Source organism: Panthera tigris, chromosome F3, assembly GCF_018350195.1.
Source record: "Panthera tigris isolate Pti1 chromosome F3, P.tigris_Pti1_mat1.1, whole genome shotgun sequence".
Lineage (NCBI taxonomy): Eukaryota > Metazoa > Chordata > Mammalia > Carnivora > Felidae > Panthera > Panthera tigris.
The window spans coordinates 21,828,432-21,846,825 of record NC_056678.1 but is presented as its reverse complement, the minus strand read 5'-3'; the positions used below and the strand labels follow the sequence as shown (position 1 = coordinate 21,846,825).

Here is an 18,394-nt window from a genome sequence, read left to right as displayed (position 1 = left end):
ATTGGCTGGTGTCTCGTCAGGCTTGAAAAACATAGAGGGACACAGGTAGCAGAATGGAGAGTTTCTTTGGGAAGGAATTGCATTCTCAGTCTGTTGAAGAAAAGAAAGGAAGTAGTTATAAGTATTCTCTGTGGACTAAAGAACCATGGGAAAGGATTTTAAGTCCTATACAAGGGGGTTGCCTGCTAGAATGAAAGAACCTCAGAAGACCTGTGGATGTAAACCGCAGGGTGCATGGGGGCTTCGAAGAAAGTGCAAGCCTTCAGCTAGAATAGAGATGCATTGCTACATGCCAGGGAATACAAGGAAGAGATCTCAAAAGTTGAGTATCTCAGAAGAATTTCCCAAGGCATCTATTTACGAAAAGAAAGAATCAGCTTTAATATGTACCAGGCCCAGAGATCACAAAGCCTGCTTAGGATAGTAGAGTGAAGTAAGAACTTTTTTTTTTGCTTTTGTATCTTTGCCAGCCTTCTCCAGCCACGAGGGGTTAAAAACCAGAGTTCACGAGTTAGAACGATTAGACTCTAGACAGGGAGGGAGAGAAGTCTATGACCTTACCTTTCCTTATAGGCTCTAGTTTGGGGAGGAGAAAAACTTCAATTCTAAATCAAGCCTAATTTGATTGAATACATTGTCCTAAAATTTTCATTTCTAAACTATATATGTTTTCACAGAAACATTCTGAGGCTGACCGAGGTTTCACCAAGGTAGGAGAAGACTAGCCCTGAATGGATTTAAAAAGCAAAGGAATGTTGCTCTAGGATTAAATGCCATGAGTTTTGCTTGTTTATTATCTGTTTACCTCTTAATTTCTAACCTAATAAACGTGGATAGTTAGCTATCATAAGCATATTTTCTGCCTTTAGCTTTAACATTGGGAGAGCCTCTATCCAGGTCTTGCCACAGGATACAGTAGTAACAGTGGTGGCGAATAGTTAGGTGAGGAGCGCAGTGATTATGAATGGAGTTGCTAGGAATGACAAGAGGAAATAAAGTTGCTGACACCAAACTTTGGGTGCCAGCACACATTTCCTCTCAACATTTTGAGTACTACTCTCATCTGTTCTGAAATAGCAGTTCTGCTTTTTTGTAAAAAAAAAAAATCAAGATTGATATTTAACATCCCTTGACGTTAAAAATAGGAATGAAAGAGAAGGATATCAAAAGAGGGTGCAGGTACTATTTCTGTGAATCTCCTTCATATATAAAACTGACAGTGTGTATTATTCATCCATCCATCCATCCAATAAATATTTTTATCCTGAACCTACTATATTTTCGGCACTGGTCTAGGCATTAGGGATAACTCTATGAACAAGATAAATGCAGTCCCTGACTTTATGCACCCCTTAGTTTTCTCAGGAAAGGCAGACATTATGTAAGTTGAGCGAAAGTCCTGAAGGAGAAGTACAGATGCAAATGGAGTCAGTAGTAGCAGACCAGACATACCCTGAAGGTCATAGAAGGCTTCTCTATGGAGAAGTGACAGTTAAGTGACAGTTAAGCTGAGTCCTGAAGAACGGGTGACTTGGCCTCCCCTCTGTTTCCAACCTCACCATTAACCAGTTACTCATCTCTCAGTTCCTCAAACTGGAACGCTATATTCTAAGCCCACTCCCTCCCCTCCCTCCAAAGCTAGCTGTCTTCCAGAGATCAGACTTCAGATTATTTTCTAGTTCTGCTTTTTGCTCATTTCCATCATTTTATACACCTCTAATTCTCATCGCTTCATTTATTTCTTGGATTATTTGTTTTCTGACTGCCTCTAGAAATGAGAAAAGGGAATGTAATATATCCAGCTCATTCACTTTCACCTCTCCAGACCCTGGAATAGTGCTTGACACATAGAGCTTATGCCTTAAATATTTGTCGAATAAATGGGTGGAGGGAAGTGGTAGGTTACAGCCCTGAGTGGACAAGAGTATGACACCATTGAAGAAAGGAAAGCAAACAGTATGGCTAAAGCTAGAAAGAAAAAGGGAGGGTTGTGGGATAAGACAGAGGAATTTGATAGAAATCATCTTGAAGTCATTGGACCATTAATTTCAAACTTCCATTAGTGGGTCATGAAATCAATTCAGTGGGCGGCTACCAGATTTAAGCACATGACATAGAATTAAAATTAGGATATACTGGTCTTTGTAAAACTGTCAAATTTGCTTCCATATTTTATTTATATATGTGTGTACATACATTTGGGTATTGTGACATAAAAAGGTTTTCCTACTATGGTTTGCCATAAATAGGTATGAAAGCCACACAATAGGTATGAAATTGAAAGATTTCTTTTTTTTAATTTTAATGTTTATTTTTGAGAGAGACAGAGCATGAGCAGGGGTGGGGCAAGAGAGAGAGGGAGATGCAGAATTTGAAACAGCTCCAGACTCTGAGTTGTGAGCACAGAGCCCGACTTGGGACTCAAACCCACAACCGTGAGATCACAACCTGAGCCAACGTCAGACGTTCAACCCATTGAGCCACCCAGATGCCCCACGACATTGAACAGTTTGAAACTTTAGAATGAAAGAATAGGAAATCACTGAAACTAATTTTAAAGTTTATTTATTTATTTTGAGAGAGAGAGGGAGAGAGATATCGAGCAGGGAGGGGCAGAGAGGGGGGAGGGGACAGAGGATCCAAAGCAGGCTCTGTGCCGACAGTAGAGAGCCCAATGCAGGTCTCAAACCCACAAACCGTGAGATCATGACCTGAGCTAAAGTCGGAAGCCCAACCAGGAGCCACCTGGGCACCCCTAAGAATATTTTTATAGAGGAATAAGTTTCAAGATTACTTTCCAACTCTAGACGTTATTCATAGAGTGTTGATGCTTTTAGCAACCTGTGAGTATGAAGTACCCGGCTAGGCTGCAGTTATTGCCACCGCTAGGTCACCTTATGTTAATTGAAGGCAGAAGCTATGCTTTATTCACCATTGCATTCCCAGTGCCTAGCACAGACCAGGTAGATGATCTCTTGTGTGAAGCTACTGTTTGTGAATTGAAAAGCTGTGGAGCAGCAGATGCTCTTCTGCTATGTTACTGTAATTAGTATTTTTTTAACATGAAAATTTTGGTGAGAATGACTACCATGGTCCTGTTAATATTTCAAGGTTCCACTATGGATAATACCAAGTAAAAAGTGTATAGGGCTACAGTTTCATAATACACAAATGGTCTGGCTCGCCATTTGCTTCCTAGTGCTTTGCATAGTACAAAGTGTATTATAGGCATATTGTAGGTATTTGTTGAATGATGAACCCATCAACATGTTGATTTTCCAACAATAATGCCAGGAAACAGTACATCTTTCAAAGTAAATGTATAGTCATTAGTCTCTGTAATCTTGATCTTAAAAAGGAAACTTACAACACAAAAGCAGTAAAAATGAATATTTCTGTAAAAAGTCAAGAAACTCAAAAAAGGTGATAAAATAAAATAAAATATACCTAAAACATGGGGAGGAGAGAAGATAAGAATGAGTTCAAACTGGAACAACCATCAACTTAATTTAGACTGCTGTATGAAGAAGAGGATATATACAAAACTAACAGTAACCAAAAATTAAAAACTACTAAACATGCGATGAGTAAAGAGAAAGTTAACTCCAGATATATCACTAAAGAAAATCAACAAAACATGGGGCGCCTGGGTGGCTCAGTCGGTTGAGCGTCCGACTTCGGCTCAGGTCACGATCTCGCGGTCCACGAGTTCGAGCCCCGCGTCGGGCTCTGGGCTGATGGCTCAGAGCCTGGAGCCTGCTTCCAATTCTGTGTCTCCCTCTCTCTCTGCCCCTCCCCCGTTCATGCTCTGTCTCTCTCTGTCTCAAAAATAAATAAATGTTAACAAAAAAAATTAAAAAAAAAAAGAAAATCAACAAAACATAAAAGACAGAAAGATAAGAAGGAATCCAAAAAAATCTTCGGAAACAATCACAAAACAAATAATAAAATGGCAATACATATTTATCAACAATTACTTTTAATGTAAATAGACTAAACATACCAATCCAAAGACATAAGGTGACAGAATGGGTAAAAAAACAACACCTATCTATATGCTGCCTACAAGAAATCCATTTTAGACCTAAAGACACCTGCAGATGGAAAGTGAGGGGATGGAGAAACACCTATCATGCAAATGGATGTCAAAAGAGAGCTGGAATGGCAATACTTACATCAGACAAAAAAGACTTCAAACTTTTTTTTTAATGTTTATTTTTGAGAGAGACAGAGTGTGAGCAAGAGAGGGGCAGAGAGGGAGACACAGAATCCGAAGCAGGCTATGGGCTCTGAGCTGTCAGCACAGAGCCAGACGCAGGGCTCGAACTCATGGACCATAAGATCATGACCCGAGCTGACATCAGACACCTAACTGACTGAGCCGCCCAGGCGCCCCAACGAAATAGACTCTAAAACAGAGACTGTAACAAGAGACAAAGAAGGATACTATATAATATTAAAGGGGACAATCCAATAAGATGTAAAAATTATAAATATTTATGCACCTATCATAGGAGTAACCAAATACATAAAAGTTACACATAAAGGAACTAATCAATAATAATACAACAATAGTAGAGGACTTTAACACCCTCCTAATATCAATGGATAGATCATCTAAGCAGAAAATCAACTAGAAACAATGGCTTTGAATGGTACACTGAACTAGATGGACTTAACAGATATATTTAGACCATTCCATCCCCAAACAGCAGAATACACATTCTTTTCAAGTGCACATGGAACATTCTCCAGAATAGATCGCATATTATCCCACAAAACCAGCCTCAACAAATTCAAAAAGATCAAAGCCATACCATGTGTGTTTTATGACCACAACGCTATGAAACTAGAAGCCAACCAAAAGAAAAAATCTGGAAAGACCACAATACATGGAGGTTAAATAACATGCTACTAAACAGTAAATGAGCCAGGAAATAAGAATTAAAAAGTACATGGAAGCAAATGAAAGAGAAAACACAATGGTCCAAAACCTTTGGGATACAGCAAAAGTGGTTCTAAGAGGGAAGTTTATAGCAATACAGGCCTATCTCAAGAAGCAAGAAAAATCTCAATATAACCTTGCACCCAAAGAAGCTGGAAGAAGGACAATAAGCAAAATCTAAAACCAGCAGAGGGAAGGAAATAATAAAGATTAGAGCAGAAATAAATGATATAGAAATTTAAAAAGCAATAGAACAGATCAATGAAACCAGGAACTGGTTCTTTGGAAAAAATTAAATTGATAAACCTCTAGCCATACTTATCAAGAAAAAGAGGGAATTCAAATAAATAAAATCACAAATGAGAAAGGAAAAAAAAATCACAAATGAGAAAGGAAAAATACCCATAGAAACAAACAATCATAAGAGACTATTATGAAAAAGCATGCCAACAAATCGGACAACTTAGAGCAATGGATAAATTCCTGGAAACATATAAATTAACAAAACTGAACTAGGGAGAAATAGAAAATTTGAACAGACTGATAACCAGTAAAGAAATTGAATCAGTAACAAACTCCCAACAAACAAAAGTCCAGGATTTTATCATTTTATCAAACATTTAAAGAAGAATTAATACCTGTTTTTCTCAAACTATGCCAAAATATAGAAAAGAAAGGAAAACTTCCAAATTCATTCTATGAAGCCAGCATTATCCTGATACCAAAACCAGATAAAAAATCACTAAAAAAGAACTGTAAGCTAATATACCTGATTGAAAATCCTCAATGAAATACCAGCAAATTGAATACATTGACAAAAAATCATTTACCATGATCAAGTGGCATTTATTCCTGGGTTATAAGGGTGATTCAACATTTGAAAATCAATCAACATGATATATCACATCAGTAAGAGAAAGGATAAGAACCATATGATCACTTCAATAGATGCAGAAAAAGCATTTGACAAAGTATAACATCCATTCATGATAAGAACCCTCAACAAGTGGGTTTAGAGGGAATATACCTCAACATAGAGGCCATATAGAAAAACCCACAGTGAACGTCATTCTTGATGGGGAAAAACAGACCTTTTCCTCTCACGTCAGGAAGAAGACAAGGATGTCCAATCACCATTTCTATTCAACACAGTACTGGAAGACCTAACCTGAACAATCAGACAACAAATAAATAAGGCATAGAAATTGGTAACGAAGAAGTAAAACTTTCACTATTTGCAGATGACATGATACTATATGTAGAAACAAAAGACTCCACCAAAAATCTGCTAGAACTGATAAATGAATTCAGTAAAGCTGCAGTATAGAAAATCAACGTGCAGTAATCTGTTGTATGTCTATACACCAATAATGAAGCAGAAGAAAGAGAAGTTAAGACAACAATCCTGTTTACAACTGCACCAAAAATAATAAGATACCTAGGAACAAACCTAACCCAAAAGGTGAAATAATCTGTACTCTGAAAGCTATTAAAATATTGATGAATGAAATGGAAAACAACAGAAAGAAGTGGAAAGATATTCCATGCTGCTGGATAGGAAGAACAAATATTGTTAAAATGTCTGTCCTACCCAAAGCAATCTACAGATTTAATGTTACCCCTATCAAAATACCAACAGCATTTTTCACAGAACTAGAACAAACATTCTAAAATTTGTATGGAACCACAAAAGACCCTGGCTAGCCAAAGCAACCTTGGGGTGGGGGGGGGGGGAGAAAAAAAAAAACACAGTTGAAGGCATCATAATTCCAGACTTCAAGTTATGTCACAAGCTGTAGTGATGAAAACAGTACGATACTGGCACAAAAATAGACACATAGATCAATATAACAGAATAGAAAACCTAGAAATAAACCCACAGTTGTGTGGTCAACTTATCTTTGACAAGGTAGGAAAGAATATCCAATGGGAAAAAGATGGTCTCTTCAACTAATGATGTTGGGAAAACTTGACTACTTTCTCTTTTTTTTAAATTTTTTGTAAAGTTTATTTTTGAGAGAGAGACAGCATGAGTGGGGGTGGGGGAAGAGAGAGAAAGGGAGAGAGACAGAGAGAGAGAGAGACAGAGAGAGACAGAGAGAGAGAGTGAGAATGAATCCCAAGCAGGCTCCACACTTTCAGCACAGAGCCCAATATGGGGCTCAAACTCACAAAACCGTGAGATCATGACCTGAGCCAAAGCCAAGAGTCAGGCCACCCAGGTGGCCCCGGACAACTTTCTTACACCATACACAAAAATAAATTCAAAATGTATTAAAGACCTAAATATGAGACCTGAAACCATAAAAATCCTAAAAGAGAACAAAGGCAGTAATATCTTTGACATCAGCCACAGCAACTTTTTTCTAGATAGGTCTCCTAAGACAAGGGAAACAAAAGCAAAAATAAACTATTGGGACTACACCAAAACAAAAAGGTTCTGCACAGCAAAGGAAACAATTAACAAAACTAAAAGGCAACCTACAGAATGGGAGAAGGTATTTGCAGATGACATCTGATAAAGGATTAGTATCCAAAATAAATAAAGAACTTAGAAAACTCAACACCCAAAAGACAAATAATGCAGTTACAAAATGGACAGAAGCCATGAACAGATACTTCCCCAAAGAAGACCTACAGATAGCCAATGGACACATGAAAAGATGTTCATCATCACTTACTATCAGGGAAATGTAAATCAAAACTACAATGAGATTATCACCTCACACCAGTCAGAATGGCTTAAATCAACAACACAAGAAACAATAGCTGTTGGTGAAAATGTGGAGAAAAAGCAACCCTCTTACACTGTTGGTGGGAATGCAGACTGGTGCAGCCACTGTGGAAAACAGTACGGAAGTTCGTCAAAAAGTTAAAAATAGAACTACTTTAGGATACAGCAATGGCACTACTAGATATTTACCCAAGGAATACAGAAACACTAGAGGGAGGCATGCAGCCCTGTGTTTATTGCAGCATTATTTATAATAGCCAAGATATGGAAACAGCCCAAGTGTCCATCTACACAATGGAATATTATTCAGCCATAAAAACTATGAAATCTTGTCATTTACAATGAAATGGATGGAACTAGAGAGTATAATGCTAAGTGAAATAAGTCAGAGAAAAGACAAATACCATATGATTTCACTCATATGTGGAATTTAAGAAACACAACAGATGAGCAAAGGGAAAAAAAAGAGAGACAATCCAAGAAACAGAATCCTAATTACAGAGAACAAGCTGATGGTTACAAGAAGGGAAGGAGGCAGAGGGTTAAGTTAAATAGGTTATGGGGATTAAGGAGTGCACATGTCGTGAGCCTTGGGTGATGTATGGAATTGTTGAATCACTATATAATACACCTGAAACTAACATAACATTGTATGTTAAGTCACTGGAATTAAAATAAAAACTTAATTTTAAAAAAAGAAAGTTTGCATGCATTGAGAATTTATTTACTATGGGACAGGCACCTTTCACTATAATTAATTCATCCTCACTACGCCATTGAAGGTAGTACTATTCCCAGTTGTGGCAGAATACACCAGGTCTTAAAATGTGAAACTGGAGTTTGAATCAGGGTCTTTCTAATCCCACATCCAGTGGTGTTTTTACCAAATTATGCTGCTTCAATGAAGAGAATAATAGGATTTTCCCTTGGGCATTGAATCCCTGATAGTAGTCCCCTGGCATTACCGTACAACTGCATGGACTTTGCAGCTTCTGGAGGGGGAAGGTGTATCTCTCAGGGATTAGGACTACTGCAGCAGCATAAAGACTTCATGCTCTTGGAGCTTCAGGTGGCTGATCAATGTGCTTGAAAAAAGAATTGCCATTAAGAAATTGCTTCACTTCTAAGGGGTAATGATATAAGGGAAACATAGATTGTTAGACTAAGAAAAGTGCAGGCAATTTCCATGCTCTATCATCCATAAGAATATGTTCCACCAGCAGCTCTAGGGTATGAGCTGTATTCTGACTTGGGACCTGATGTAGGCTATCTTGAGTTTAATTGGCATGAAAGCAGTAGCCATTAAGTCATTGATGATCATTTTAAATAAGGTGTCCTAGAAATAGCTCAGAAAATCCTGACAGTGGGAAGGGCTAGTTAGGATCGTACCATCTGATACATGTACATATTTCCTATATAACAAATTCAAATATAAATATCAGGTCATCCTAGTAGAGTGTTGCCTGTATCTTCTTATGCTGTTGTTCCTTTAACATGAAATGTAGTTGTAAGAATACTTAGAGCCTAATCAGAGGCACAGTACAGTATGGTGGTAAATAAATAATTATGTTTGTATGATGTTTGTAATGTGAGGATAATTAGGGGAAATAATAAGCAGGAAAAGAGAAACTTATCCTAGTATAGATTAAGAGAGTGAAATGATGCAGAAGATATAGACAGAGATGAGGAATATGCAATTTGTGGATTAAAAAAAATGAACTTTTACTTGGCTACAGTGTTTTTGCATAACTGGTCTTAAAAGTTGTTTCTCTTATATAAATATATCCATCCATTTGTTCATTCAACAAATATATATTAATTGGCCATATGTACCTACATAGGGGCTGGGAGTATTACAAAATAAAATACATAAAAGATCTGCCTCCATGGAGTTTGTATCCTAATTAAGTGAGAGGGGAAATAGACAAAAAACTAGATAATCCATGTTAGATGGCAAAAAAAGAAAGGTTTCCACCACTTAAAATAATACGGTCAGGGGGTACCTGGGTGGCTCAGTCAGTTAAGTATCTGACTCAGGCTCAGGTCATGATCTCACAGTTCATGAGCCCTGCTTTGGGTGAGCCCTGCTTCTCTCTCTGTCTCTCTGTCTCTCTGTCTGTCTCTGTCTCTCTCTGCCCCTCGCTCGTACCCTCTCTGTCTCAAAAATAAGTAAATAATATAGTCAGGGAAAGCTTTACAGGGAAGATGATACTGTAGTAAAGATCTGAAAGTTACTGACAAGGCAAGTAGATCCAACCAAAATAACAGACAGCTAAGGCAATTAGTGATTGGGTAATATTATAAAAAATTGTATTTAGTTTAAAATAAGCTAATACAAGATTAAGTTTATAGTAGTTTATAAAATCAGAATGATGGTTTGCCTTCATCTTGGTTTAAAATGCTGGCTACATTTTTATCAGGAAAATGTATTATAAGATCAGGGACACTTGGGTGGCTCAATCGGTTAAGCTTCCAACTTTGGCTCAGGTCATGATGTGGTCTCTGGGTGATGATGATGTGTCAGTGTAGGATTATCAGTTGTAACCATCGTCCCACTGTGGTAGGAGATATTGGTATTGGGAGAGACTGTGTATGTGTGGGGACAGGGAGTTTATGGGGAAATTTCTGTACCTTCATTTCAATTATGTTATGACTTTAAAACTACCCTGAAAAAATAAAGCCTTTAAAAATAAATAAATGAATGAATAAATAAGTGCTATTCTTTTTGCTTAAGAAATGATGAAGGAAGTGAGTTTTAGAACTCAAGGGCACTTGATGAGATCCCATCTGTATAAAAAATTAAAATCCTTTCTTTTCCTTTGTACTCTAAATATATGATTATGCATCAGATAGTCTGGAAGGATACACATCAAAATAAAATCGTGATTACACTTTATTCTTTATTTGTTTCCATAGTTCATGTTCATAAAATTGAGCATGAGCTATTTTTTATAATTTTTAAAATGTGATGTTTAAAAAGAAAAGAAACACTTTAAAATTTTTAAATTTTATTCTGAAATTAAAACATATTTTAGAATGTACATATTAATCATAAATAACAAAGGTACTTGAAAAGCTGTTCCAAATTAGATGTGACATATAGAATGCTAAGATATAAATATATATTGTTTTATAGTCTCAAGGGAAAAAAAATCTATGATGGAAGAACAGATGTTCATTGAATAGTTTATTTGATTTTAAATAATATGGAGTAATTGTAGGAGAAGAAAGCAAAGTATAGAAAGCATTTTTTCACTGAAATATTTTTTATTCAACTGCTTCCAAATTAAACTGGTATTTTAGAATGAATACTTTTTTAAAAAATGTCAGCACTGAAGTTGAAATTCAAGGTGAAATATATATGTTATATATTTAATATATATGTTATATATGTATAAATATATATTAATATTATATATGAATAACATGTTACATATTATACATTAATATATACATATACATATATAATATATATTAATAACATATGTGTTATATATTTAAAATATATTTATAAATATATATTTATAATTTTTTAATGTTTATTTTTGAGAGAGAGAGAGAATGCACATGTGCATGAGGGAGGGGCAGAAAGAGAGGGAGATAGAATCCCAAGCAGGGTCTGCACTGTCAGCACAGAGCCTGACGTGGGACTTGAACTCACAAACCAGGAAATTGTGACCTGAGCTGAAATCAAGACTTGGAGGCTTAACCAACTGAGCCACCCAGGCACCCCAACATGAATGTTTTTAAAGCTCTTAACAAATAGCTAAGGTAAAAAATGTTCCTTCCTTAGCATGATTTTGTGTAACACTGGCCCAATTGAGAAAACAAACAATGGGATGTGGCTTTTTAGTTATAAACACTACAAAAATTATTTTAATTTTTCGTAAGTTCAATGAATTTCTCATAAAATACTTGGCAAATGCAAAAAAAAAAATTCTGGACTTTCCTAATAATTACTGACAGGATACATTTGAACAAATAAATATGGAAATTAAACAGTACTATCAAAATATGTTTATCCTTTCCCTAAGTTGTGTGTGTATGCTCAGTCATATAACAAATGGGAACTCTATCTGGTCCCCTTGGGTGGACTTTTACTTCCTAAAGTTCATATTCATCATCATATAAATCTTAGAATTGCATCCAAGAGGAAGCTTAACAATAATGATTATTTATTTTTGTAGGTTTTAAAGAAGCTAGAGTACCAGAGAAGACCTTTGAAGTGTGAAGAGATTTTCTGTAATTGAAACCAAAATGTCATTTATAGATCCTTATCAGCACATTATAGTAAGTCATTTACTGTTTATAAATCCTTTCTGGGAGGGAGGCAGATATATTTCTGTGCACGAGTATTGCTTCTGTTGGCTAATAAAGTAAAGCTCTATGGCAACTCCTGGACTTTTCATGAAACTCATATAAACTACAAACTCCTATAACACATAATAAAAGTAACTCATTTTTTTTCACTGTAAGAGGTACTTGGAGGGGGAAAAAAATACCAAAACATGTGTAACAGTACAGAACTTTCATGGAACAATAAAAAAATGTAGTTACCACTTAGCAACTATCAGTCTGTGTAAGTTCAACCCTTCACATGAATTGGTGGAGAGAAGAAAAAAGAATTATTGAATTGAAGGCTACATTTTGGTATGCTGTGCCAGGGTAATGCATTCTATACTTTCCCTTAGGTAGGTATAGTTAAACCAACTCTTGTATGAGTGGTTAATTATCAGGAAAGAGTTGAGTCATTTCAAATTTTAGTATGTATTTTCCAAACTCAGTTGGAAGTATTCACCTTCTCTTCTGATCAGAGAAACAAAGGAGCAATTGTTTTGCTGAATTCAGCACTTGAGATCCAGTTAGGTTAGGTTTATATGGACTAAAAATAGTTTTTATGGATTTTAAGGAATAATCCACAGCCTTATTATTACTTAAAATGAAGCACTGTTCTCTTACTCTACATCCTTCTCTAGCTACCATCCTCTCTCTCTTTCCCTGCCTGGGTAGCCGTGATTAACATATTACAGTTGTTTTCTAGTGCTTTCTTCTCCTCCATTCACAACCTGAATCATTAAAAACTGGACTCAGCTTTCCCACTTCACAAAAAAAAAAAAAAATCCATCGAGGGCCTCTTTTGGCTCTGAATTCAATGGACTCTTCAGTACTCCCCCACCTGTACTGGTCATACTTTTTCTAAAACTCTTCTCAATTTTCTGTGGTTCTGTTTCCGATTTCCCTGGTTCTGTTTCCTATTTTCTTGCAATAGTTTCCTTCTTGGTTTTCTTTGCAAGCTGTTCTTCCTGTTGGAGTCTTTTTTTTTTTTCAATTGAGGGGTGACATAAATAAAGTGCATAAATCTTAACTGTTCAGCTTGATGGATATTAACCTGTATATTCACTCATGAATATATAACCTATATATTCCACCATCATCCAGATAAAAATACACAGCATTAGAGGTAACCCAGAAGAGTTGTTCATGTCCTTTCCAGTCACTAAACCCCACAAAGGTAACCAATGTTTGACTTCTATTACCACAGATAAGTTTTGCCTGTTTTTGACCTTCATATAGATACCTGCATTCAACGTTATATCTGCGAGATTCATTCACGTTGTTGTGAGCAGCAGAATTCCACACTTTCACACTTCACATTTCAATTTCCACACTTTCACATTTCAATTTTCATATCTGAATATACTACAGACTATCTGGTCTCCTGATAACCATCATCCCCTCACTGAATGGTAGCAGTGCCTCTACTGTAAATCAAGCAGCTGTATGTGTGTCGCTTGATTTCTATTCTGTTCTATTGGTCTATTAGTCTTTGTTATATAATACCAGTTATATGTCCATCTGAATTTCTGTAGCTTTGAAATGTATCTTCTGGATGATAGTGTAAATCCTCCAACTTTTCTTCTTTAAGATTGCCGTGGCTATTATCAGTCTTCTGCATTTCCTCATAAATTTTGCAATCAGTTTGTCAGTTTACACACACACACACACACACACACACACACACACACACACACAACTGCTGGAATTTTTAATGGCACTGTAATGATTCTAAAGACCAATGAAGGGAGGGATGACATGATAACATTGTTGAGTCTTCCAACCCATTAATAACCCATGAATCTAATCCAGATGAATGTTATTTAGATTATCTTTAAGTCTCTCTGGAGTGTATTGTATTTTTCAGTAAACAACCTTTTATAGTATCCCCACTTGCCTGCGGTTTCAGTGACCTGTGGTCAGCTTTTATACAGAAATAGATGATCCTCCGGATATATTGTCAAAAGGTCAGTAATAGCCTAACACTGTGTCACAAAGCCTGTGTCATTCACCTCACTTCATCTCATCACGTAGGCATTTTATCATCTCACAAGATCACGGGAGGGTGAGTACAATACAAGACATTTTGAGAGAGAGAGCACATTCACATAAATTTTATTACGGTTTATTGTTATTTTGTTCCATTTTATTATTGGTTATTGTTAATCTCTTACTGCATCTAATCTATAAACAAACTTTATCATACAGACATATGTTTAAGAAAAAAAACAGTATATAGAGAGTTTGTACTATCCATGGTTTCAGGCATCCATGGCTGGAGTGGGAGGTGGGGGGTGGGATGGGGATGTGGGGTTGCTTGGAATGTATCCCCTGTGGGTAAAGAGTATCTTCCAAGTAGTTGTTGCATTTATATCAAAATGGAATCAATTTTTGTAGATCCAGTGAACTTACTGAATTCCTTTTTCAGTGTTCCATATACAACAGTATATTCCATTTTAAAACTTTTGCTTTATGAATTATGAAGATATGTTATTAGTTCATATAACTTATGAATGTATATATGTCTGTCTAATTGATGTTTTATCATTAGGTCCTTTTTTTATCTCTAATAATAACTTGTTCTAAATTTCACTTTGTCTTTTATTAACTTGAACCCTCTGGTTTCTTTGATTAGTGTGTGCATCTTTTTTACTTGCAATTTATATTTTTCCTTATATTTAAAGTGTGGTGTTTGTAAAAGGCATACAATCAGTGTTTAAAATGAGATGATTGATTCAAAGACTCATGAAAATAAAATAAAATCATAAAATGAGATGATCTTTGTTTTCTGAAACAGTCTTCTACTTTCCCAATTCTGATTTTCTATAGATGCATTTCAACAATGAAGGTAGGTTCCTTTTGTTATTTTTCATACTAATTGAGTTTTTATATCTTATGCACAGATTAATGTTTCTCATCTTACCACTTCAAGAGTGGTGGGTAATTTCTATCACTTTCAGAGAATTTAACCAAAGTGTTTACTCTTCAACTTGAACATGAAATTTGGCACTAGAGACTGAAAACGAAGAAGGAAGATAAGGTTAAAGTCTATAACCCTGAGCTTGAGACAAAAACCAACAATAATTATGAATCCTAACATTTGGATTTTCAATTCATTCTACCTCTAAATCTATCGCAGTTTTTTTTTTTTTTTTTCTGAGCACTTATCATTATTTATTGAATGCCCATTGTGTACCACTCCCTGTCAGTTGTCAGTAGGCACTGGGGATGCAAAAGTGAATCAAACAGAGTCCCTGAACTGAGCTTACACCAAACATTTATTTACACGCTAACCATAATATTTAGAAAGGGCTCTGAGGGGTGCCTGGGTGTCTCAGTCGGTTAAGCGGCTGACTTCGGCTCAGGTCATGATCTCGCGGTCCGTGAGTTCGAGCCCCGCGTCAGGCTCTGTGCTGACAGCTCAGAGCCTGGAGCCTGTTTCGGATTCTGTGTCTCTCTCTCTCTCTGCCCCTCCCATGTTCATGCTCTATCTCTCTCTGTCTCAAAAATAAATAAATGTTAAAAAAAAAATTTTTTTTTTAAAATAGAAAGGGCTCTGATAAGAGACAATGACAATAACTAAAAAAATAAATAAAAAACTAATAAAACTAATAACTCTGGGAATAACTAATAATTGGAATCCTTCTGAAATTCCTAGAGGGAGTGACATAGACCTGAAAGTTTAGTAGAAGTTAAGTGAAGAGGGAGAAAATTACTTTTCTGGATTGGAAAAAGCAAATATGAGGTAGTGTGGCGATGAGAAAGTTCATTTAAGGAAATGAAAGAAGTTCAGTATGGTTGGAGTGTACTACATTTCAGAGAACATTGTTATTTCAAATGACCTTCACTCTTCTACCTAATCTGACCAGGCTTTATTACTGAGCGTCTTACAGTCCTCACCTGTCTCTTGTCAGATGACCTGTGAACTGGCCATTTAGTTTCTTCTTTTTTTAAATGTTTGTTTATTTTTTGAGAGAGAGGGAGGGAGAGAGAGAGAGTGGGGTGGGCAGGGGCAGAGAGAGTGGGAGACAGAGAATCCAAAGCAGGCTCTGCCCTGTCAGCTCAGAACTTGATGCGGGGCTCGAACTCAAGATCTGTGAAACCATGACCTGAGCTGAAGTCAGATTATTAACCAAACTGAGCCATGCAGGCACCCCTAGTTTCTTCTTTTAACATGGCAGAGTATATTTAAAAATGAAACTGCATCTAGATATTTTAAAACTCATTGCTGTCATCCTTTCTCTCATTTTAACAGTAGCTAAATACTTAGGCCATAGTCATTACCTATGTGGCATTTCATATGATGAAGCATGCAAACCACATACCTGTATCACAGTTTTCATGACCTTTCCCAGCTTCAGAGTGGGACACTTAATTACTATTCCAACTTATATCCCCTTTACAGGAAGAGGATCCCAAGTGCTTTATAATTTTGTTCTTTCTTCTTGTTCTTTCTGTGTATGTATGAAAAAGACTGCGTGTGTATGTGTGTGTGTCTGTGTAAATTGTTTCAGTGACGAAATTCCCTGCTCTAGTTTTCGAGATACTTTTCAAAATATGTAAGGGGGTATACTCAACACAGAACAATTTTAGTAAAAAGGAAAGATGGGGAAAATTAAGTCAGCTAACTTGTAATGAGTGGTGTCAGACAGGCTAACACAGTTTTGGCTGCCTCAAGGCACAGAAGATTGGCCTTATTTTCACCACCCCTGTGATGCAGTGACATGTTGGAGAATCCCGTGGGCTGACGCAGCAATTGACAGCCAGCAAGTTCTCTTGCTTCCCATAGTGCTGGCTTTTAAGAATTTGGTAGAAAATGGAATGATAAACCTATGGCAGAATTCAGTTTCCATATGTTTACAATTGTGAGATTCTTTCCAACCTGAAGGATGTTTGTGTCTCCAGGATTTATTAAAATTCTTTTGGACCAAGGAGACCAATTTTACAAGAATAGATCAAGTATAAAAGATTTATAAAAATTTCCAGCTTTTTACTCTGAAAATGAGTCACTTCCTGGAATGAAAAAGAATCCACAGTTCTTCCCACCACCTATTAGCAATGGGGGGCCACTGTGCCACTTCCACAGAACCTAAGGTTGTCTTCCCATGAGAGACAGTCAACCACATGGGTATGCTAGCATGACTGACTGCCTGCTAAATGCAGGAGCTTTGAAAAACATTATTGTGGGATGACTGGAAATTTTACCAAGAAAGTGGAAAGCTATTATTCTCGATTATTATGGTAACATTGTGGGGGGGGGGGCTGGGTAAGTTGTCAAAGAACTAGTATTCTACTGCTGGTTCCTGTCTTTAGTTACGTGCTCATGAGCACCTCAACTGAGTTTTAGCCGCTTCGTGTGGAAAACAGTATGAATGGTACCTGCTGTGTCTGCCTCACAGGGCTTTTATAAATAGTAAGTTGATATGTGTACAAAGTATTCTCTAGACACAGTAAAGACAGGCATTTCCAGCCAAGGGACCTCAGAAGGTAAGATACTGCTACCGAGAAATTAAAAATATAAAGGTGGCGAAATTCCTATTGTAAAAGCCTAGCACTGGGCAAAACTAATAGTTTTGATGGCAAATAGCATATTTTGTGTATGTGAGCACTACCAAGTTCTAGAAAAGTGAAAAAAGGATGGGTAGCGATAAGCTTCTAATCTTTCCCTGATACCAGTCATTCCTTATGGTGCAGTCTATGGCAGTTTCAACTTAAAACAGGGGGGTGGTTTACTAGGGTACTCATCCTTCGTCAGTGCCCTGCTTAGTCTCAGCCTCCTCCTCTCTGGATCAGCAAATGCCCCTGTGGCAAAACCATGCTTAACCTCTCTGGTTTGCTGTGCTCTTTGACTTTTGATCTCCCTCCTGGTAGTTAAGGCCTTTCTATATTGTTAGTTCTTTGTTACTGTATTAGTCAGTGTTCTCCAGAGAAACAGAATCGATAGGACATAGAGAGAGTCTGGATTTAGCTTGTAAACAAAAGAAATTTATTGCTCAGAGTTCTGGAGGCTGCAAAGTCCAAGATCGAGGAGCCAGCATGGCTGCATTTGGTGAGGACCCTCTTCCTGGTTTGTAGCCACTCCGTCCTCATAAGGTAGAAGAGGCAAGGAATCTGTCTAGATTCTCTTTCATAAAGACGCTAATCCATTCATGAGAGTTCCTTGTACCTCCCAAAGCTCCCATCTCCTAATCTTTGAGGGGTTAAGATTTCAACAAATGAATTTTGGGGGACACAAATATTCAGACCATAGCAGATAGATCTAGATATGGAGATTTATTTTGAGGAATTGTGTCATGTGGTTATGGAGGCCGTAAAGTCACCCATTCTGCCATCTGCAAACTGGAGACCCAGGAAAGATGGGGGTTTAATTCGGTCCAGTT

General features: G+C 36.9%; 1 protein-coding gene across 1 annotated transcript in view; it reads left to right on the top strand.

The window, feature by feature from the left end:
- The window catches only part of PLA2G4A (phospholipase A2 group IVA), a 159,979-nt gene that overhangs the window by 19,768 nt on the left and 121,817 nt on the right, over positions 1-18,394 (top strand). Inside the window, exon 2 of the mRNA XM_007096240.3 lies at positions 11,867-11,969. Coding sequence (XP_007096302.1) covers positions 11,937-11,969 — 33 coding nt within the window. The 5' untranslated portion in view covers positions 11,867-11,936. The remainder of the gene's footprint in view (positions 1-11,866; positions 11,970-18,394) is intronic.